This window comes from Haemorhous mexicanus, chromosome 1 (genome assembly GCF_027477595.1).
Source record: "Haemorhous mexicanus isolate bHaeMex1 chromosome 1, bHaeMex1.pri, whole genome shotgun sequence".
NCBI classification, from domain to species: Eukaryota; Metazoa; Chordata; class Aves; order Passeriformes; family Fringillidae; genus Haemorhous; species Haemorhous mexicanus.
Genome location: NC_082341.1, coordinates 109439921 through 109463013, shown reverse-complemented (window position 1 = coordinate 109463013; position 23093 = coordinate 109439921). Strand labels below are relative to the sequence as shown.

General features: G+C 37.8%; 1 protein-coding gene across 3 annotated transcripts in view; it reads right to left on the bottom strand.

Annotated features, from left to right (window-relative positions):
• Positions 1 to 23093, bottom strand: part of MYOM1 (myomesin 1) — a 72967-nt gene that overhangs the window by 31673 nt on the left and 18201 nt on the right. For 2 of the 3 annotated variants that reach the window (XM_059858785.1, XM_059858794.1), the window contains exons 5-17: positions 22495 to 22652; positions 18779 to 18871; positions 17789 to 17877; positions 17604 to 17663; positions 16036 to 16200; positions 15286 to 15447; positions 11969 to 12110; positions 9936 to 10135; positions 8269 to 8325; positions 7772 to 7896; positions 5962 to 6145; positions 4758 to 4932; positions 2391 to 2512 (exon numbers count right to left, since the gene is read on the bottom strand). In XM_059858785.1, the coding sequence (XP_059714768.1) occupies positions 2391 to 2512; positions 4758 to 4932; positions 5962 to 6145; positions 7772 to 7896; positions 8269 to 8325; positions 9936 to 10135; positions 11969 to 12110; positions 15286 to 15447; positions 16036 to 16200; positions 17604 to 17663; positions 17789 to 17877; positions 18779 to 18871; positions 22495 to 22652 (1732 nt within the window). Of the gene's footprint in view, positions 1 to 1144; positions 1472 to 2390; positions 2513 to 4757; positions 4933 to 5961; positions 6146 to 7771; positions 7897 to 8268; positions 8326 to 9935; positions 10136 to 11968; positions 12111 to 15285; positions 15448 to 16035; positions 16201 to 17603; positions 17664 to 17788; positions 17878 to 18778; positions 18872 to 22494; positions 22653 to 23093 lie in introns of all 3 variants that reach the window. The other variant, XM_059858775.1, reaches the window with a different exon arrangement.

Sequence of the window (23093 nt, the reverse complement as noted above, 5' to 3'; positions counted from 1 at the left end):
TAAATAGTCTCACATTCTTTCCTCTCAAGAATTACCTTTATCTGTTTTTTTTTTTCTTTTAAATTTATATACTGTGCAAATTTTATCATTGCACCCATCATGTGGTCTTACCTTAATGGAAGGCAGAGTGATCATAGACACTGCGGTATGACCAGAAATGGAACATGTCTGTTACTGGAACTTACATTAAAAAATATGTGGCATAATCCTCCTTCTTAGATTTTTTTTTTTTTAACAATACAGAAATAATTCACTTCATCTCAAACCACTTTCTTATATTTCTTCTGTATCTAGTCAGAAAATGCTTGCCCACATGCAGTATGTAACATACCAGTGAAAAGCCTTATTTGTGACCCTGAAGTCATACTTTGGATGGAAATCCCACATCATATATGTTTCCTTTTGAGTGTAATGTTTTGTATTGCTGTCAGCTAGGCCCGGGTGCCCCCAATTTGTTTTCTGTTCAACATTTCGTGTCTCACTTCAGAGGCCTAGGGAGGAGTTTAGTTCCCTGGCCAGGTAACAGGACTCAAAAGAAATTCAAGCCCCACATATCTTGGGCAAAATGGGTGTTTAGGCACTGAAATTTAAAACTTGATTTTGTGCACATGCCTATAACTTGATAGGTTTTCCTCCTTATGTATCACTATTAGTCAGAGACAGAACACAACATTCAATACCACAGGGTGTCAGCAGATAAGATGTACCTTAAGCTAAAATCCACAAAGGATTTTCTATTTCCTAACAGAACACAGGTTTTCATGCTTACCATCATGAACAGATTTTGTTTCCTTCCCACATATACAACCCAGAGAACTAGGTAACCAGATTCCTAGCAAATTACTGAAGTGATTTACAAATAATATATCACCTTGGATACATTAATATGCAGTTAAACAAGCCATTAAATTACTAACCATATTGATTTGTTTCACTTTCATTAACCACTAAGTTTGTAAAGTGATCTCCAATACCATTATATGCATTATGATCTTAATGGAGAGTTGAGCACATAATTAATAGGTTTGATAGAAGATGCATCACTGTAGAGCACATCCACTTGTGGCACAGCTAAACAGAAGTCACATCAGTCTGAAGTGGACCGACCAAAACAGCAAAATCTATTTATTTCATTAATTCTCACCTGTATCTTTCTTCTTTGTAACTTTTTCCACTGTCAAAAGATCCCCGGGTCGAGACTTACTTGCCTGCTTAGCAGCAACATTTTGTGGTGCAGATGTGACAGCGTCCTTAACCACTCCTCTCGTGTTACTGTCTCCTGTACTCCCCAATTTGCCACAGCTACTGGGCAGTGTCTCTCTATTAAATTTAGCATTGCATTTTAGCAAAGCATCTGTGTCAAAGATAGGCTGGGAGGACTCATGCATGCCTTCCCAGCTGGTAGTGCGGTCTGTTAGTCCAGCAGCTTTACCACTCAGTTCAGGACACACACCATGAAGCAATCCTCCCCCTATAATTGCCAGAAAACAGCAAAGACATTTGGATTTAGAACACATTCTATTTTCTTCATTTAGGCAACAGAGTTAAGAAAGGCATGCAGTGAACAATACAGCTGAAGCATGACAAGTCACTGTGTTTATGCACAAAATGTTAAGCTTGAATTCAAGAAAATTTGAAATGCATAGAATACCTCTCAGCCTGTTCACAAATAATGCATTTAAAAATAATGTCTAGTATTCAGAGCAGAAAAAAAAATGTAAAGTTCATAGTATTATTTTGGTTCAGTTATTTTAGTCTTAGATCTTCCAGGTCCCGTTTCTGTTCCTGTGAAGATGATCTCACAAAATTGCCCTAGGCCACGTGTCTCTGCTCTAAGGTTGAGAGGTATGCAGCTTCAATACAAATGAGAGTGAGGGTGTTGCAGACGTACAATTCATTCTAGTCCAATGATCTCAATAATCTTTATGGGTTAGTTCAGGCAGTGGCAAGCAGAAACAATCCATCAGCAAAGGGAGAACACACAGGGTTATAGAAGGTTTACAGACAACACATTGCACTACTAGGTTTAGTCATGGAAACAAATTTCTTAGGATCTGACTCTCTATAGGATGGTGTGCATTAGAGGTGATATACCAGGTTACAGAATCAGAATGTCATTCCATTTTCCAGGATACCTATTAAGTGAACTTGGCAGTGCTCTCATACAGTGGTTCAAAAGAAACACCTGAAGAAAACTGGATGGTGAAGGTGAACAGTCTACAAGAGGTCTGTGAGTGTGAAACTATGACTGTGAGACTGTAGGATCTACGGATAAATTATTATTTGTGGACAACATTGTGAAACAAAGCAATTAATTAGGCACTAATAATTGCTGAGAACATATTTGCTGAATTAATTACCATTTAAAGGGGCAATGGAAAATAACTTACCAATGGCTGCTTTCACCTCTATAGGCTCTGATTCCTGTGAAAATTCACTGAGTCCTGCTGCATTAACAGCTCTGACTCTGAAAATGTACTTCTCACCAGTGCTGAGCCCATGGCAAATGAATCTGAAACAAACCAGTCAAGGAATACTTAGGAAATGTTACAGTGAAAAGTTATAAGGGGGAAAAGAAAGCATTTGTTCAATGACATTTATTCTGGTTTCTAAAAACCAAGGACAAATCATGACCCCAGTCACTTACATGAAGGTCAGAGAATGCAGAATCTGGGCACCTCGTTCACATAACAAAGTCTAAACTCATCTCTTTAAGACACACTCTTTCAACACTCTTTCCTTCTTGAGACTTCACACATTTCTGTGTTACCACAGGGTCTACCTTACTTCTGCCTGTATATAAAATCCGTACTTCCTAATAGAAAAATGTGAAAATCTGCACAGGTAAAGTCTATATTTGCTTCTTATGGGATATTTTCATGACACAAGTAAAAAACACATGTAACACAGGCTCCCATAAATCCCTTCCTATCACAAATGAAAAACTGCAGAGTTCAAAAAAATCTCACATTGTATGGGAGATAAATTATTTTTGTACTTCACTTCCTTCTTCAATGCATGACAATAATCCAAGTCAGACAAATTCTTTTATTTGAAGATGTTTACTTGATGATCTAATTGTCACATAAAAACCCTCATAAATTTTCTCTGGCATCCACCCTGAAAACATAAAATTTCTGAAGACAGGAATTATTTATTTAGGAATAGATTGTGGTATGTAAATTTAGTTTTTTTGTTTAAAACCCCATTTATTTTTCACTCATATTTTAAGTGCATTTTTTTCCATGTTACTTTGATTTTGTTCTACTTTATAATGGAGTAATAATTGCACTACCAATGGTGATCTCATGCAGTGGCATATGAAGCAAGTACAATGTGGAAAACAAAATCAAAGTTTTATTTTGGGATAAGAAAAAAAACCCACCTGAATCGAAATTTTCAAAGTGGAATTTTCCCCACTCATTCTATCAAACTTTTCTAAATCATTTGCTTTCACTAGGATGTGTGCAGAATTTCAAAAGATCAAAATATACTGCTTAAGGCAGTCTATAAACTACAGCTAATGCTTTAAGATTGACTCAACCAGAAAAACCAAGAGTTAACAGACAGAAGTACTCCCTGCTTGTTATGACTGTGCCTGACTGCATCATATATTATATCACACTGACTAAAAATGCAGTGATAGAAACCTGTGCAGTGTACTTGTATCACAATATATAGTAACTCAGAACAACATTTTTATTTCTACAGTGGTTAAAGGTCACATATATTTTAAAACAAGCAGAGAGCACGAGATTTCACCCACTTTCAATATAACTGTGATAAAACTCATAAAAATAGAATATGAAAGGATGTAATAATGGGACACAAAAACATAAATACAATATAAATGCACTAAAGAATATAAAGGACATTGTTGTGTCTGTGTTCAGCCAAGTGAGGTTTTAGGTTCTTCTGATATACTAAGCATTTACAATGCCCTTCTAATAGCAAAGCTAGTCCGGGAGTATTTAGCAGAATTTTACTTATTGTGATAAGGGTTATCATGGATAGCAAGCACAAATAAGCAGAACCAGTCATAACAAGCAGGGAGTACTTCTGTATTGGCATCAATCCCCTTGAGGAAAAAATTCTGCCCTTATTCTTTCAGACTCTGAAGATCTCATACTTATTCAAACAAAACCAAATCTGATTTATCTCAGGAAGTTTTAAGTCTTGATTACTTTTTCTGACTGGAGAACAAGCTTCATATTGGTAAGAAATGTGGGTTTGTACCCAATATTTAACAGTATTCATTAATTTCTTGATGATTACAAGTGAAAGAGCAGTCAGAAAGTAATATTTTAGTGGGATATAGTCCACATGTCCTCCTGACAGTCCAGATACACAGTCCAGAAATGTTTAGAGCAGTCTTCCAAAACAAAGCCCTTTGCTTCCAAACATTATGCAGCTTAGTTCTCCACATTTGTAACTTCAGTCATTCCTCAATGTCCTGCTTTTCATCAAGCTGCTAGGCTGTACAATTGCTAGAAGTAGCAAGCTGCTTCTCTTTTCTTCATTAGCAATGTCCATATTTCTTCCCCCTTGACTAATTGTTTCTAATATAAGGTTGATTATAATTTCTCTTTGGACAAAACCCACTGTTTGAAATACATTTTCACAACTTCTTAGGAGCTTCACATGCAACAGGGATTCCAGCCTGCTGCCTACCACAGAGAGATTAGCTCTACTACTACTACTAATGGCTGGAAAGCACATATTGGTGACCATAATTTCCATGGTTTAAGGTTAATTACCTTGTGCCTTTCACTGGATTGTTGTTACATGGTTCCCAACGACCAGATCCTTCCACACTTGACTCAATGTAGTATCCAACCAGCTCCTTGGCATCTGGGGGCTCTGTCCAAGTGACAACAACTGAAGTATCTGTATTCCTAGTTGGCATAATTTGACCAGGAGCTTTGGGAATATCTGTGGGAGAGAAGCAGAAATAAATTAGTGGCCTGCTAGTTAAAACTTATAAATAAAATAAGCATGGAATTATAATCTTGATTATATTAGCATGACCAGTACAGATTTAATCTTCAAAAAAACTACTCTGATTTAAATTCAGTAATCTGTCAGGACAGGACAGGACAAGACAGGATCAGTAGGCTCAAGCCTTTGGTGGTGGGGTTCCTCACTTCTGTATTTCCTAGGATACAGTGTATTTCCTTAAAATCATGTTTAGTTTATCCCCTTGTGATGAATATCTGCACCAGAGATGTGATTTGGAGCTTTCTAAAAGAGAAAATGGGCTAGGTGCACATTGAAGATCTTGTGCAGCCCACAGGATAAGCCAGAAACCAAGGCTCCTGTTGAGTAGCAAAGGGTATCTATAGTGTTTTTTAAGAAAAGATGTTTTGCTCTCCTTAAAAAATGTATTCCATGGTCATCCAAATGCCAATATGAGAAGTCAATATGAAGTGAACAGAGATCATTTGGGAATTGGATTGAAATCTGCATTGTTGTTTGGAAATAAATTGGTGATGTAGGTGTAGCTACTGATGACTTTCTGTATTGAACATCTTGGCTGCTCTTCCAGTGAAAATAGTCTCTGCTTTCAATGTAAGTATTAAATTTTTCACATTTGTTTAATTTGGCAAACAAGGAAGGTTAGACTCTGCTGATGTCTGGGCTTATTTTCAAAAAAAACTCTAAGTAAAACAAAACATTTTTGTACTTCCTTGAGTTTTCATTTTCTTTTGCTATTTGCAGTCTTTGCAGTTCTTGGCATCGTTATTTGCAGCCTAATTTCCTTGCTTTGCATCTGTCATTTGACTATATTAAAGGTTGAACAACCCAAACAAAAAGTATTTTAGCTAAAGGGAATAAATCACTGATAGCTTTTCATACACTTGAATTATTTTCTGGGCAGCTACCTGCCTGCAGACAAAACAATTACATCACTAACTGGAAAGTTACTATGGAGGTAACTTAATACACAGGACCACAGCTTACCGAGTTTGTCATCCACTACAGTGGCTTCAGTTGCTTCTGAGGGTTCACCAATTCCAGCTGAATTGCAGCAGCGCACTCGGAAGCAGTAGGATTTGCCTTCAGACAAATCAAAAACTGCAAAGCGAGGGGACTTCACAGGGATCTCGGTGTTCACCCTTTGCCAGTCCTCTGTGCCAGCAACACACTGCAGTCAAACCCAGAAACCACGTTTAGAACAGAAGCATCTGAAGGCTGAGCATCTCACACAACAGGACTTTCTCCCTGGACCACCAAATTCATGTCTGCTGTGGAGAACTCGGAGACACATGCCTTCTTTGGAGCTTTCCACACAATGAGCATATTTCAAAGATTATGAATCTGCCAGATGTTCCTTTCTCCAGAAAACATCCATGAAAGTTTACTGGTTTTAATATACCAGAGCTAAACCCTCTCCACTGCAAGGAAGTGATGTTATTAACTGCACCCAGTCTGGACCACTTTCAAAATAAGTTTTGCAGATATTCAGCATTATGCTAAGAGCAAAACTCTAACATTACCACTTTCCTTCTAGATGCTCTTGTGACACTCTTGGTGTTTTTGGGGTGGCTATCAGAATTAACAATGATTTGACCCTCATTTTCCAGAAAAAAACCCAACATTTGCAGTTAATTTGTGAATTTTTTTTACTTCCATGGCTAGATCATGATCACTTATACCATTAATACTAGTGATTAATTTTTTGCTTTTATTTACATTAAGTATAATTTCAAGTAAATGGTTCTGGTTTCTGAGGGATTCAAATTCTCATCTGACTATGTGACATTAGTGCTGAGTACTCAGCATGCAATCAATTATTAAAAAGCTTTCTTATATGGAAACTCAAAATTCATATATTCACCCTCTCTAAGGCTGTTGCTAAGTGAAACTCGTTTATTTAGACCAGATTTTGTATGAGAGATGGAAAACACATAATGGGAAGATATTTATGTCTCCCTTGATGGCACCTCTAGACTGATAGGAAAAAACATTGATAAAAAAGTTTATGAGCCAAGAGATGCTAGAAGGAAAGGTGATGGTGTCAAGAATTTTCTAGGCTAGCAGTCATGCAAAAACACCTCAGGAAAGCAGGTGAAATTAAAACTGATTCTGAAGAATTAATTAAAAATTAAAACTGAAATTGAAACTGATTCTGTTCAAATAGATCAGAACAGAAATTTTGTGATCTTTGTTGAGTTGGTGGAGCAAATGTAAAGCTAATGCAGAGGATAAACATGAAAAGGCAGCTGGAATAGAAAGTGCTGATGACCAGAAACTCTTGCAAAATGCTTCCATCTAAAATGTTAACAATCTCTCTTGCCAGCCAAGCTTCATTTATAAAAATCTATTCTATTCTATTCTATTCTATTCTATTCTATTCTATTCTATTCTATTCTATTCTATTCTATGTATATAATATATATTTATTATACACATATACATAAAAATAAACATGCATTTTATATATATATATGTACATAAAGGCATATGACTTTGCTCTGTGTTTTCACATTATAGAAGGAGTTTTGTTCTCTCTACTGCAGGTAGGTCAATGACACTATTCAAGAAGAATATTACTGGGTGTGACACATTCTTCATCTACTTTCCTATTTCCCATCTTTCTTTTATTCCAAGTTTATCTTAATCTACAGTTTGATAGCTATCTTGAACTTCCTATCTTTACCCTAATTTGCAATTCTCAGACAGAAATGAGAGTTAACCAGAGGTCCAGAAGAGATGACAAAACAAACTTAAACTATTTCCACAGCATGATTCTGATTTTGTCCAGTTTTACCTTTTCCACAAAGTACATGATACCCTCATGGCCCCGCTGTCCAGGAGGTTTCCAGCTAAGCACAACGTAGTTCTTGGTGGCCTCAATAACTTGGAGGTCTGTGGGGGGACCAGGAACAACACCCTCTGAAGGACAGGGAAGAATAGAAAAGGGAAATTGGATTTAGTTCTTCTGGTTTTGTATCAGAATTAGCATCATAATTAAAAATAGGACTACCAATATGCCTCAGCACTTAATCTTTTTTTTTAATGTAAAGTTAAAAGTCTTTTAAATATTTGGTTTAAATTTCCTTCTTTTAATTCTCAGCACGATTTCGTTAGGTCCTGAAAAATGAAACTTCGCTTCAAAAACCAAGTTGTTGAGTTATTCAAGGTCAAGTGACTCTCAGAACAACAAACTTTGGGTGTGTGCCAAAGTCCACTGAACTCACTCAGAGCTTTCCTAATTACTGATGCAGCTTCACATTAGACATTTGTAGGCAAAAGGGCTGTGTTTACCTGCAGGCTCTTCCTCAGTCACAATAATCTGTCCAGTCCAAGGAGCAGAAGGGTGACCTGAAACAAATGTCAGAGATAACACAATGAGAACAGTGAGAAAACTGACTCTTTCATGGTTCAAAACTAACAATTGCAAGATCCCCATGAGCTTCATTTTTGGTTAATGCCGTGGCTGTTGCTCATGTACCAAGCTAGTTACCCAAGCTAGCTGCAGGCTTACCAGCTTGAATATTGAGAGCAGCTCAGCATTTAACATAGCTAGAAAATCCACTGAAACATCTATTCCTTCCTGAAATGTCACTGAAGTCTCCTAGGTGACAAGCAGAGGTATTTGGTTCACTCAGCTCATAATTTTTCAGAGAATTAATTTCAGCTTTATTTTCCATCCTCTATTCCTTTGGTTTAACAGTTCACTTATTAAAGGAACAGCCAAATTCCTGCAGGCTGCATCTTGTCTCTTTTTAGCCACTTTCTCTCATATTACCAGCTTGTAAATCATGGGTCACAGTCACAAACAGTAACAGCTCAGCCTGACTCAGCATGTCCACTTGATAAACTTGGGTGTCTCTCTGAGCAACCTATACGTTATCACACTATTGCAGTGATGCAGCTTTCAACCAGGTCAGTGCACTTTCAGAGATAATTTTTGCAAACGCCGTTCTCCGCCTCCACGTTGTTCACCTTACATTGCCTGATCTGATTTGGAGATGAAGGAAGAGAGGAAGCAGGTGGGGAGAAAAATTATGAGGGATGAGAGGAGGAGATGTAGCAGGAATAGGCCACCAAACCCAGACTTCACCTCCTGTGACAGCTTCCATGTGTCCATTGAGAAGAAGAGCCCTCTGCCCTCCCCAGGCTTAGGGTTTCACATGTCTGACTGAGTGCAATGTTTCTTGGCAGTGCCAAGTCTCTTTCCTCTGGCCTTTTGTTTTATCTTGAATGGAAACCTAGGATCATCTGGCTGCAGCACTACACACAGTAGCTCATACAAGCTGGGACCGTGGGAGCACTGTAGCTTTGAGTACAATACCCCTTCACATCGGACCATTTTAAATTGCAAAACTTCAGAAACATGCAGAAATAGTTTTTGAATAGAAGTAGAAATTTATTTTAGGCATAAGATTCTATCATATGCATAGAGAGGTGGGTTTGGAAGCAAAATGTCTGAGACATTATGAGGCCACAGGAGAAATATCCTTGACTTGTAAAATGCTAACCTTGAAGCAGAGAGCCTGGGATCTGTTGGGCTGTCCTGGTGTCGTTCTGATGTTATTGCAAGACTTGGATTGTCACACGAGAACAGCACCAGCCACCTTTGTCTGTGGCTCAGAGAGAGACTATTCACAGGATCTGCTCAGCTGTTTTGTTGGCTGAACAAAAGCAAGTCTCTCTAGGCAATTAAACTCTCCTGTGCCTTTCCCCCCCTTCCTGCAAGTTTGGAGCATAGCACTGCAGTCAGCCAAAGTAATTTCAGCAGATAGAACACTTAGTGCAAAAGCACTCAGATGATTTCTTCTTGGCTAAGCTGCCTCCAAAGGATATTTTGGCTTTGCAGTGCTCCCTCTGGTGGGATTTTGAAGGCTTATGAGTTGATAGTCCTAATTTTTTTTTTTAATGAGTTGAGACTTCTTAAACCCCTCATGCAACCTGTAAAACGCGCATCTTACTTCTAAGCCTGGCTCTGTCTGCAGGATCCAGAGCAGCCACAGGCTCTGACACCCGGGAGGGCAAGCTGACACCAGCCTTGTTCACAGCTCGGACTCGGAAAATATAGGAACGGCCTTCAATCAGACCAGTGACAGGAAAACGAGCAAACTTCACAGGATTCTCATTGCACTGGGTCCAGTGGGAGGTGCCAACCTCACACCTGAAAAATACAAACAGCAAGAGCAGTGCTGGGAAGGGAAAAACATGAACTCAGGGCACTCCCACGCCTTTGCAGCTTCACCATCTGTTCGTGCTCATTGCCTGGTCCGTACCAGTTTCCTCAGCAGAATGATATACTGGTGACATCAAAGCAGCTGCACCAGGGCGTCAGGCTGAAGCACCAGCTGGGCATGCACTAAATCCCTCACAGCTGCACCCCGTCTTTCCTGAACTGAAAAAGGAATAAGAGCAGACTCACTTCACCGTTTAAACCCTCCAAAATATGCTTAGGGAGTGTCAGCTTTGGCTCACTTGAAGGGACAGGAAATACACATCCCTTGCAGTTGCCTGAAGGACACTGCTTCATCATCCCTGCACAATGCTGTACATCCCACAAGATGCTGGGTTTTGTGGGTGCAGAGACCCCCATGACCCAGATTTCTTGGTACATGCAAGAATCTCTCCTGAGAATTGTTACCAACCCACTCCGGGTGGTTTTGTGGTTCTTGTGTCTGCTTGGGGTGAGGGATGCCCAAGCTTTGCTTCTACCATTAGCACAGACCAGTCCTGCTGGCTCATCCACAAGGCAGGCAGGGCATCCTGCATCAGGCTACCCTGCCTGAATATTTGGGTCCTTAAATACCTTTAGTGGGATCCAACACTGGAGAGAAGTAACAGAGCTTTGACTTTGGGAGCAAATGCAGAGTAAACAAGGTGAACATAACAGAAAAAGCAAAATGCCATTTCTCTTGCAGTTACTCTCAGTGCTAACTTCCCTCAATAGCCTAGTTTTAAAATGAGATATTATTGTTCAGAGTCTAGTCCTGGCTTTTGTTTAGGATTTTTCAATGAATGTTAAAGAGCATTGTTACAGCAGTGACTGGCACTCAAAAGTTATCAAAAGAGTAAAGTTATATCTGAGTGTTAGATTTATTTCACAAAGCAATTCCCTCTTTTTACAGATATATACTTTGTGCATATTCAAAGGCATAATATAATGGCATATGCACACACACACACACACACACACACACACACAAAATATATATTTATTTTTATATATATATATATATATATATAATATATATATTATATATTTTTATATATATATATATATATATATATATATATATATATATATATATATATATATATATATAAATGTTTGAGTGTTTTTACATGCATTTGAATAAGCCCAGAGGAACCTCATATGATGGACTCTATTACTGAAATTCAAATATTATCAGCACTGAAAATCACTGCAAGTCTCAAAATACTGACTTAATTTCCTAAATCACAGGCTTCTAGGATCCTGCCACTGTGTGTAACACATGGGGTTTTCATATTTTTAAAAATCATTTCCCTGAAGCTTGTGAATCTAAGAGCTGGAATAACAACAGCATTTGGGAAAGAAATCCAAGTCCCTTTAAGATAATATCTTGCTTTCTGGTGCATAGTAACTATTAGGAGAAGGGCAAGAGAGCCCTGGTACTGAAGCAGCCACAGCTGCCTGATGCAGAAGAACCACTCAACACTACAAAATCCTGAGGCCTCTCATGCCTCAGAGGAAGCAGCGAGGGATGAGCTGTGCAGATCTGGCAGAATCTTTTCTAGGCAATTATATGAAGCAAGATGTGATTATTTCCATGAAAGTTAGATCAGGGACAGCCAGTCAAAAACAACAACAACAACAAAAAAAAATCCATTTTCTTCTGGCCAGCAACAAGAATGAAAACAATAAACTTGTTTTATCTCATGTTTTTCAATGTGCTTTTAGTTTTCTGAGTTGGAATGAGCAGCAATATGAATTCTCCAGTCCAGCACACTCACTGACCTGTCAATGAAATATCCAAGGATGGGGTTTCCTCCATCGACAGCGGGTTGCTTCCAGGAGACAATGACATAATCTTTGTTGGCATCTAAGCACTGCACATCTAGTGGTGCACCAGGGGCTCCAGGGATTTCAGCATCAGCATCTATGAGGATGGAGAAATATGTTTGCAAATGTGAACCACAGTTCTTTCACAATTATTAATCTTTAAGGATTAAATTGTGTTCCTAGTGATTTTAAAATGTATTTTGTTTTATATTGCTAGTGTTTTTCTAGGTTTTGGCTTTCCTTTGTAACATTTACAAATATTACAGCATACTGCAAATGTAATTCACCTAGACATTTTAAATCAAATTAGTACCATGTATTCTGGTTAGGAAGCTGCAAGAGACACTGTTGAACTAAAAACCTGGCAGCCAGGCAATAGTCGAATTAAAAGTATTCATGCACTGGATATAACAATACTGAATTAAATATCTCCACTTATAGTCCTTCATTATTTGATTTCGGTTGGCTGTGAACAGCAAAGGTACCAAAACCTTTTGAAGGTTAATTACATTGCACATACATTATCACTGTGGAATAGAAACTTCATAAGGATAAGTGTATTGTTCCTTTCAAGTGTTAACCACAAATCTGGGACTGCTGGTGTCAAATGGCCTTGACTCCTGCATCAGCTTCTGGACATGTCTTATCTAAAGCTTTGAAAAATAGAGCATAATGCTGGGCACTGGGGAATTTTTTCTGTTTACAAAGAGTCTGATTTATGAGATGGTGCAATCTTCACGTAGAGAAAAATAACTTTTGCAGCAAGATTCTGTGAAAGACTTTCAAATAAGAGATGTTGTTTCTCTGCAGAATAACATCAATTTGTACAATTGAGAGCTACTTCAAAATAAGCCCTAAGAGTTATATACCTGGAAAAAAAAATGCTAATAAATACTATTCCTACATTCCATATAAACCTGAGTTCTCAAAAAGGTTTAATGTTTCAAGGCATTACAGGTTTTTGGTTTACAGTATACAGAAATGCAGATTTTTCATGATTTTGACTTTCATGAAAAAATGTCTTATTAGAGAATTTAATATGCTTCATTTAGTAAAACACTAGTCTTCCTAAAAAAAAAAAAATAATAAAATCCCAGCAAAACTTTGAAGAGTCTTCTCTTATAGGCAGAGTAACATCACATGGAGCTTTTGAAGCTGTGCCAAATTTGCTGAGTCCAGGTTCTAATTACAGATAACTTGATGCATTTTTTAACATGGTAACATACAGAGTAAACCATCCAGTTAACATCACAGAATACTAAGAACATTAATAGTAATAACAAAATGTCTTCAGTGACCTCTTTATGACAGGTTTTAAATGCCCATATTTACCACTTGACAGAACGTGAGACAACAGTTTCTTTCAAAGACAGACTGGGAAACAGCTGGGAGAACCAGCACTGCTGATCAGCCTCTAGGAGGCTAGGATTTCATCCCTGATGGCTTGCTGACAAATGATGACCTGTAGCCATGGCAGAGGAGTCACACATGCTCTGGAAGCCCATCTGAACATGTAACATAATGAGCCTCCCTCCACTGATACACTGATTTCTGTGTGTGACACAAAAAGACACCTGCCCCAGCTTAAATACCAGAGCTGCCATTTAAATAAAAGTTGGCTACAGTTTAGGAGGAGCAATGAGAAATACAGTAGCCAACCAAGATTGTGGGGACCATTTAAACAGGAACGCAGAATATAATTAATGTAGATAGAATTTGGTAAACACACATTTGGCTAGGAAGATACTCCACTGAAAGGGGTGGTGGGTTCAGTCAGGTCACACCTATGTTGCCAGAAGATGTAAAAGGATTGAGGGTGATCATTTATTTATATGGCAGCACAATGTAAAACAAATAAAAAAGGACAAGTCCTATTTCTTGTCACAGAAGCTCATTTCAATAGGTGATGAAGACACAAGCTCTTTCTTCAGGTGATGAAAACATCTGCTTCAGTTATATTTTCTGGGCAGGTTGTTGTCTCACACAGTTCTGCTGGACTTGGCAACAAGGAGCCATTCTGGGCATGATCTCAGAGCCAAGAATTTCCAGAGCCTTTTGAATTAGCATTACACACTTCAGCTGCTTTTAGCAGCTGGGACAGATATAGAATCAGCACACAACGTGATAGCCATGGCTCCTTTTAAAGAAATAATTCTCAATGGATATTCAGTGAAGTTTTTGATGGTACAAGCACACAACATTCACAAAAATTCCATTTTAATTCTGCTTTTCACTGCATTACTTCAGAGAATCACACAGTGGTTGAGATTGGCAGACAGGTCCAGGTATTTTCTGGTTTAGCCCCTGGCTCAAAGCAGTCAGCCAGAGATGGTTGCCCAGGGCCATGTCAAATCAGGTTTTGGGTATCTTCAAGGATTGGGACTGCACAGCCTGTCTGGGTAACCTGTTCCAGTGTCTTCTTTACTCCCCTCCATCAGGTACACATGAATAAACTCCTCCCATGATCTCACTTTTCCAGGCTGAACAGTCACAGCTTTCTCAGCCTTTCCTCATATGGAAGATGTCCAAGCCGTAAATCACCTTCACATCCTTTCAATGGCCTCACTTCAGTGACCCCATGTCTCTTCTGTATGGGGAATCTCAGATCTAGCATTCTAGATGAGCCCCACCAGTGCTGAGTAGATGGCAAGGATCCCCTCCTCAGCCTGCTGGCAATGCTTTACCTAACACAGCCCAGGATGGCACTGTCTTTGTGACAAGGGCCCACGTTCACTTTGGTCCACCAGGATCCTTCCTGAAAAGTACCTCTGCAGACAGACACCAGCCTATTCTGCTGCATGAGATTATGCTTCTCCAGCTGCAGATCTTTACGTTTCCATTCCACTGTAATTTTTTCCCGCAGTGTGCATTAGAGAGAACCCCTCAAACTGAGCAGAAAATCTTGATAAAAATAGTGCAGTTTAGCTTACAGTGGGATGGTTACACAAAAGCATTTGTAACTTATTATGTGCATTTTTCCTCCTTATGACTGATGTTCAGCACTCTGGACATAACACCCTAAATTTCCTCCTCAGAATGTCAATGGAGTTTCGAAATCTTTGGGCACATGACACCAAAGCCTGACACATGCACGGATTTTTTCCAGAGATAACAACTGGAATGTACATCACTAAAATCTATCAATAGAAAATAATTATTCTGTTGTGCTGGGGGGTGACAAGGGGAGGGGGGGAAGCACCTCAAATATCTGATTTTGCCAACATGTTTTCCTCAGCTCTGCAGTGAGTTTTGTGCACAAGAGAGTGTCTTACCTCGAACAAAGACATAACCACTGTACTCTTCATAGTACTCTCCCATCGCCACTCGGAGCGTGTAAAGACCTTCATCTTCCTTGTTTGCATGAGTCAGTGTCAAAGAAGCTCGCTCCCCACTCCACTGCATCTGGACCCATTTGGATGGTGTAATAAGAACACCTAGGAATCAGACAACTTCAGGATGAGCACCAGTAGGATCTACTGGGGAATAGATTCTGAATATGGAGACTATACTGGGATAGGTTGGAAATACAAAAGAGAACTCCCTTATTAGACAACATTGTTTCTATGAAAACAGTCATAAATAACATCTAATTCTGCTCTTATGACAACTTTCATTTCAAAGCATTACTTCAGAAAGCAATAGTTTTTTATATTTTATCTGCTGTTACAGAACACTGTGCAGCTACTTAAAAAATATCTTGGCATATAAAAAAATAAATAGTAAAAGCTATATGAGTTCAAAAAATGGGCCACATAGCTGTTGGCTCTGATAAAAATACTTCCAATTTAGATTTTTTTTAAGAAATAAAAAATCCCTAGAAGACATTTTCACAGTGATTTGTTAGTTTTCTGTGGTTTCGCATCAAAATGCTAAATTAAGAAAGAATTCTAGTTGAAAAAGAGAAAATATTATCATTGGAAAACCTGAGAAAGTGATGACCAAATAATAACATTGACACAAGCTGAAATAAGTAAAGATTTACATGAAAGAAGTTTCTATTTCTTCTTGTCAAACATTCTCACCATTTCTGTACCACTCAATGTCTGGTTTGAAGCGCTTGATATCAGGATTGATGACAACTGTGCAGCCCAGACTCATTGTTTCACCTTCTCTCCCAAAGGCTACATCAAATTTGTCGACAAAGCTGATTTCAAACCTGGAAGCATAGCCATGAGGGGTAACGGCAACTGTACAAGAGAAAAAAAAAATCTGTTTTTCTCTCCTTCTGTGACAAGAGTAGGAAGAAAAAGTACTCAGTGATTATGAATACAGTCACAGGTAAAGTTCAAGGTATAAATAGGAACAATAGGTATATTAAGTCATCATCTTCAGAGGCAATTGCAGCGTTGGGTAATCCAAGTCCTTTCTATTGCAGAGAATTGACTATTTCATTTGTACAGCTCTAGATCACACAGCTACTTCATTTTAGCAGAAAGAGGCTTCTGCAGGATTTAATTTCAAATTAAATTAATTAGATTTTTCAAAATTTCAATCCAGTGTTTTATCATAAGGTTTGTTTTATAACTTAAAAAGACTTCTATTTGTGATTAATTATTTGTTCAGGTCAAGTTGATCTTTAGCTTATATGGCTCTTCTCTTTCTCCATTTTAACTCCTTGCTCTATCTCAGAGCAGTCATGTGTCCACTCAGTCTTTGTTTTAGTAAGCTAATAAGCCTTTGTGGGGGCTACTCTTAACATAAAAAGGTAGCCTGTTTCTATTATTTTCCCTGAATTTATCTTTTCAGATGCTGTGTGTCCCAGGTGGTGCAGTTTTTCAGACAGAATATCCTAAAGTGCCTTTCACTTGTACTGTACATACACGGCAGAGGTGCTTCCATGTTTGTTTTGAAAACAGCTCAGCTGATAAAAAATAGGGTCACACTTTACTTTTACTCAACTAGCCTACACTGATAACTTTCCCTCTTTCTGTGATCAATGAATATATGCAAATTGTGATCTTTCTTCCCATAAAGCGATAGATCCCAAATTTTATTGGAAATACATGGAAGTCTCATCTGTCAAACACTTCATAGGGTTCCTAGGGCACCTTCATCCACATGGCATATGTGGGTGGATTGTCTTAATATCAGGGAAGCATGGATGCCATATTGTTAAAATGTGAGGTTCTCAGGTGAAACAAACTACAATTTTTACCTTCATACATCCCAAAATAGTCTAATTGTGTTCTGGATATTTAATCCTTTCTATGCATTTTCTGTTCATTTTCATGCCTTATGAAACCACATAAGCAGCAGATAACAATTAAGTCACCTACTCTGTGGAGGCACATGCTTCCTCATGTAATATTTTATATACTGCAAAAGAGGAAGTGGTTCTCTGTTTGACAGATTCTCATTCATAGGGAAGTGCAATATTAATAGGATATTTCTTATATAATCTAACAGACCTAGAAGGCAATGCCATTTCCCCCCGCTAATGAGGCAAACACCATCCCAAATTGTAAAGCTCTGCACCCTTGCAAATCAGAGCTGCTTCTTTTTAAAATAATATTACTAAATATTCTGCTTAGTCATGTGTCATGATGTCAAACTATAAATGGAAGTGTCAAAGAAACTTATTGTAACTTACATGGAGAGAGGGAAAGATTTCTAGCATGCAAAAGACTTGCATCAATTTCTCCTTTGTACCCTACACAGAAAAAGACAAAATGGTCACTACCACCAAGAGGCAAAGGCTCTGTGAGCCACGAAACCAAAACTAGCAATGTTCATCTTAATAAAAAAAAACCTTGAAGGAAATATTTTGCAACCTACTCTTTACCACGAGGGAAGCATAAACCGAAACTTCTCCTTTAACATTCATAGCAGAGGCATGATACTGGGCAGTGTCATCAAATTCACATCTGAAATGATAAAAATGATTAGGCACAGCACCCAATCGCTCCTTGGCGTAGCCTCTCTGGTGTTTTAGATTAAGAAAACCCTCAGAAATCTGGGTAAAATCTATAAAGTAAAACCTTGGGGGACAGCTACATTGGACATTGGATTGATTGTAGCCATTTGATTTTTCTCAATGTAAAAACCCAGTGTTTGAAATAAATGTCTCTTTTCAAATATCACTTACAGATTTGAAATTGGGAATATAGCATAAGTAGGAAAAATTATCTGATAATATTCATTGCTAATTTACTCTCTTCTAAAAAGAGATGTCTAACATGGAACATATAGGAATGGTAGGTTTCATAAAATATTTTCAAAGAGCACCTTCCAGTAAAAAAATTGTCAAATCCAGGTTGCTATTGATTAGGACTTATGTTTTCAATATTTTTAATGCAAAGGGAGTGCAAAAATTTCCCACTTGGAAGATGAACACTGTTAAAGATCTTTCTTGCATATAAGTGAGGACATCTCAGTTCTGTTCCTTATTTCAGTAAGAATTGTGTACTTTGCTATATCTGAAAAACAGTTAATTCACATATTTTTACATGTTTCATTGTACTCAAAAAGCAGACAGATGGAAAAAGTAATCATAGATGTCCCACTTTTCTGACTCTGCCATAAATAGAATATCCAGATAAATAATCCAGATAAATCACTCAGGTAAATTGCATGTCCTCTACCGAGGTACACCAGAACTGCTTCAACATTTAGAAGACAGCATCCACCACAGTTGATATCTCTGATATTACCTGACTTGATATCTCTTACATCCCCAAGAGGTATGTTCACATTTTGCAGCTCTCATTCCATAGCTCATTCTATTTCAGCTAAAGCTGTTTGTTAAATTATTTAATATTTCCTTACTCAGTAATCTCCAGGGAGTGCAAACCGTATCGACTTTGAATGATATACTTGCCAGGGTGAGCCTGCACGTCTATGGGCACATTATTCTTGTACCTATGGAAAAGCAAAGAAGCAGTATGTCACAAAGACAAGTCATTCTATACTTTAAAAGGTCAACTGCTTGATATTTGAAGTAGAACATCAGTAGAACATCATCACTTCTCCTTGACAAACTGTAGCCTAACTCCCTGGGAAGACATTACATATCTTTGGAAGTGTAACATTTCTCTCTTTCTCTTTGACCTGCACCAGGTAGATTTTATTCTCAAATTAAAAGATGAAAACAGTCCTGAGTGGGATGAAAATCAGTTCATATTACCACAAATTTCATGTTGCTACTTGTAAAAGAAAGGAGGAGTCACATGAGCAACATCTCAGAGTTTTGTAAATGGCAAATAATAATTTTGCAGCCTCCTTACTTACTTATCATAAATATTTTGTTCGCTTTGCATATTTGACCTACTTTTAAAACCTTTGTATACACAAAAGTGTCAGGTAAAAAGTTAACTTTTTTGTTTACTTGCAACTTAACAGGGTTAGACTGGAATACACTGTGAGTGTTTTCTGGCATAGGTGTATCTTCAGGTAGGAAAGGTTTACTGCTCAAAATTAGCAGTTGTCCCAGTTTGAAGGAATGAATGAACCAGTGCTGATCAGTGGTGAGCTGGTACTACTAATTTCAGATTTATACAAACACTTTGAGACTCTCATAGTGGAAGAACAGTGGTGCATGATAAATTCTTCCTCTTCAATTGTTGCATCAAATGTCACTCATTCATACATGGTGTAACCAAGTAAATGTTTTCTGAATCCTGTCTCAAGCAGGCACAGGAAATATGGAAAAAAATGGCAATAGAAGTCTAACAAATAAATAAATTGCACTCTGAATTGAATTCAGTACATTTGGCATTGATTTGAGGTCCATAAAGAAAAAATGTTTCCTAAGAGTGTCTTACTTTACATAGCTTCTTCCCTGTTCTTCATAAGGTATACATATATAAAGTGAAATTATAAAGGATGATAGATAAAAGTATCTTCATCTTTTACTCTGATGTAGCTTAAATAAATCTTTCTTCTCACAACAGACAACCAGACAAAGAAGTTTGTTTCTTCATTTCAGATTTTATATTTTAAAACTTTCATGATTTTCTGTCAGGAAAGGGAACTGGTCTGGTGTCAGTGGCTTGCCCCATTTTACCAAACAGATCAGTAATTAAAGATTTTATTTTCACCAAGAATATTATCAGTTGAATATGTCTCAAGATGAATACTGTGGATATTATATCCACAATAAATCTGAAAACTGTCTTTCAGCACCATCAGTGTTGTACAATAAAGAATATTTCCCTGACTACACTATTTCCCTACTACTATTTGGGCATAGTAACACACTGAGAGTTTTCCAAGTGCTTAAGTGAGTAAGGACCACAAACCCTAATGCTTTTTATCTTCATCTCCCTCTCAACAAAACGTCTATGAAAAGGGACTCAGTGCAGGGCAGTACTCTCTATTCTGCACAGCAATCATTTGCAGAGGTGCCTGATCTCATTACTCTATTATTCTGGCTTAGGCAATGAATAATACATGAATCCAGCCAGAGTAATACACTCACCACCACTCTTCACCTCATCTTTGAGCTGGTGCCCCCCAGACTGAACTGTCTGGAAACATCAGGGCATCTCTATATTACTTCTAGTGTGTAAAATATTTTAAAAAATAGAATAATGCCATCAGTTCTAAATATTTTCCAGGGCATATGAAATTGTGTAAACAGGTTTTCGCTCCACAGTATCTTTAAATTTTCTCCAAAGGGCTGGGTAACTCTTGGATCCTATGGCAGCAAAGTTGTTTGGTAGCATGAGGTGCTGTGCAGAAACAAGCTTCTACTGGGTCATGCCAGCAGCAAGAAGACTTTCACTTCTTTTGTCTTCATTATCAGGTTAGTAAAAAGTAATTGATTCAATTTTTGTTTATTTATATTCATCTGTAGAAAGAATAGGACTCGTGTTAGAAGGACCACTTGTTATTTCTGGAAATGCAAATTCCAGAGCAGCCAAGTCATTAGCTAATGTGGGACTGCAACCTCTCACTGTCATTAGGCACTGATAATTTATGCTTTCTGCTACTGGTTTCAAATGTCCTGGGCTTTCCATATGCTTTTTTTTTCCAGGGGAGGCAGAACAGCTGCAACAGGCAGGTTTTTTTAGAGAAAGTCCATAAAGCTTTATAGTTTTTCAGTCACAGCATGAAAAGGTCATCATTGCTTATAGAAAGAATGACTGCAATATTCTACTGACATTTTGTTAGAAAGGCTGAATGAAAGCTGACAGATCCAGGTCAGCACTGTTCTATATCTTAGAGCAAAGACACCTGCTGAAAAGAATGTGATCTCTTTTTCTTCTTTTTTTTTTCCCATTAGTAGCCTGTGGCAAACTGAAATCCCTTTGGAATTCAGATGTACAGTAAAATGATGTATTAATTTCCACCATCCACATTTAGCACTTAGATGAAAGGGTGGTTCACAGTGAGAGGAAAGACAAACAGCTGAAGGCTCAGTTTAACCATGTCAGGTTTTGGGGATAAGGTGAATCTCAACCTAAGTGTAAATGACCCAGCTCTTGAATTCTTGGGGAGGATTCAGGTTACAAAGCTGGATTACAGCCATCAGCATAGCTGACCATTGCTTATATCCAGTTCAGACCAGATCTGAAGCGTTTGTCTGGAATCCTCTCCAGGTGGAATGTGAACACAAGGCACTTGTAACCCTTACAGGAGGGGAAAACTGTGTCCATGCAGAGCCTGGCTGTCAGAGTCCCAGGAGAAAGATCAGTGACTTTGTGGACTCAGCTCTGGCCTATTAATATACCTCTTAAAAGCAATTTTTGACAAGCCCTGAGATTAAAGTTTTTAAGACCTAAATAAATGTAGAGTCCCTTAAGCAATTCAAGTAGTAAATTGCAATATATGATTATTACATAACATTATGATATAGTAGATGTTTCCCTTCCAACTCAGCATATTCTGCAAAATTTTCCAATACTTCCAAAGTTTTCATTTTATTTGGATGGTTCCAGATCTACCTGAAGTCACTGACTCCAAACACTGACAATGTGTCTGCTATGAACACATCATCATCACTGAGATTTCACAGCATCATCAAGGGATTTCTATTTCATGGAGATTCAGCACTATAACTGCTCAGCTGCCAAAAAGTTTGCCCTTGTCCAAAGCCTGCTTTAATGCTTCAGGGATGTTAGTGTCATTTGTAGAATTAAACTCAAGTATTTGGGAAACATTATCAAAGATAATATGATAAATTAAACTGCTATTTTTCCTTAATCATCGACAGATGGAATATATTTGATGTCTCTACCAAATTAAAAAAAGTCTATTTATTCCTAGTGCTGTTACACAAATATTTTAAATATTATTCTATTAGTTAATTTACAATAATAATTATATAATTATTTGTGTTGCTTTTATTATTACTTCATTTTAATATTTTGCTCTTTTTCTGTACAACGTGACTTGAAAGGTGTTTCACAGGCCTGCCATCAGTACCTGATTTTTTTTTTTTTAATTTAACTTATATCTTTCCAGAAAAATGACTACATTTACTGAGATTACTTCAGATTCTGGTTAAGTGGTGACTTTCAGTGCCAGGGATACAAACTTACCACGTAACACGGGGTTCTGGCCAGCCAGCCACAGAACAATTAAATCTGACATTTTCCTTTTCCCAGATAGTGTGGGAACGAGGCTCAATGATAAACTCAGGAGCATGTAAGAGTTTATCTTGATTCAACTTTCTATGGAATGCCTGAGTCTCTTCTAGCTGGAAAACAAACATTTTATTATACACTTGATTATAGCAGCAGTTAGAAACACAAATTATTAATACCAAACCATTCCCTCCCCCCCCCCAAAAAAAAAAAAAAGGCAAAACCCCCTGCAAATTTTTTTAAACATCCAGACACACTTAATGTATTTATCTCTTTATCTCACCTGGACACAGAAGTTTTCATTTTCCAGAAGTTCTCCGTCCAAAAGAAATAGATTTGATTTTACAGGGCTTTTCCCCTCAAAACTATTCTAACTAAAATAATATTCCACATTTAATTACCTATTTATTATTTTAAATACAGAGTGGAAGGTGAAATAGGCCTGAAACTCAGATGTCTTCTGTACTTGTGCTGTAATGCACAAGATCTAGGCTCTAAAGGCTAGATAACGATCCTAGGCTCTAGGCTCTAGATCTAAAGATCTAGGCTCTCCA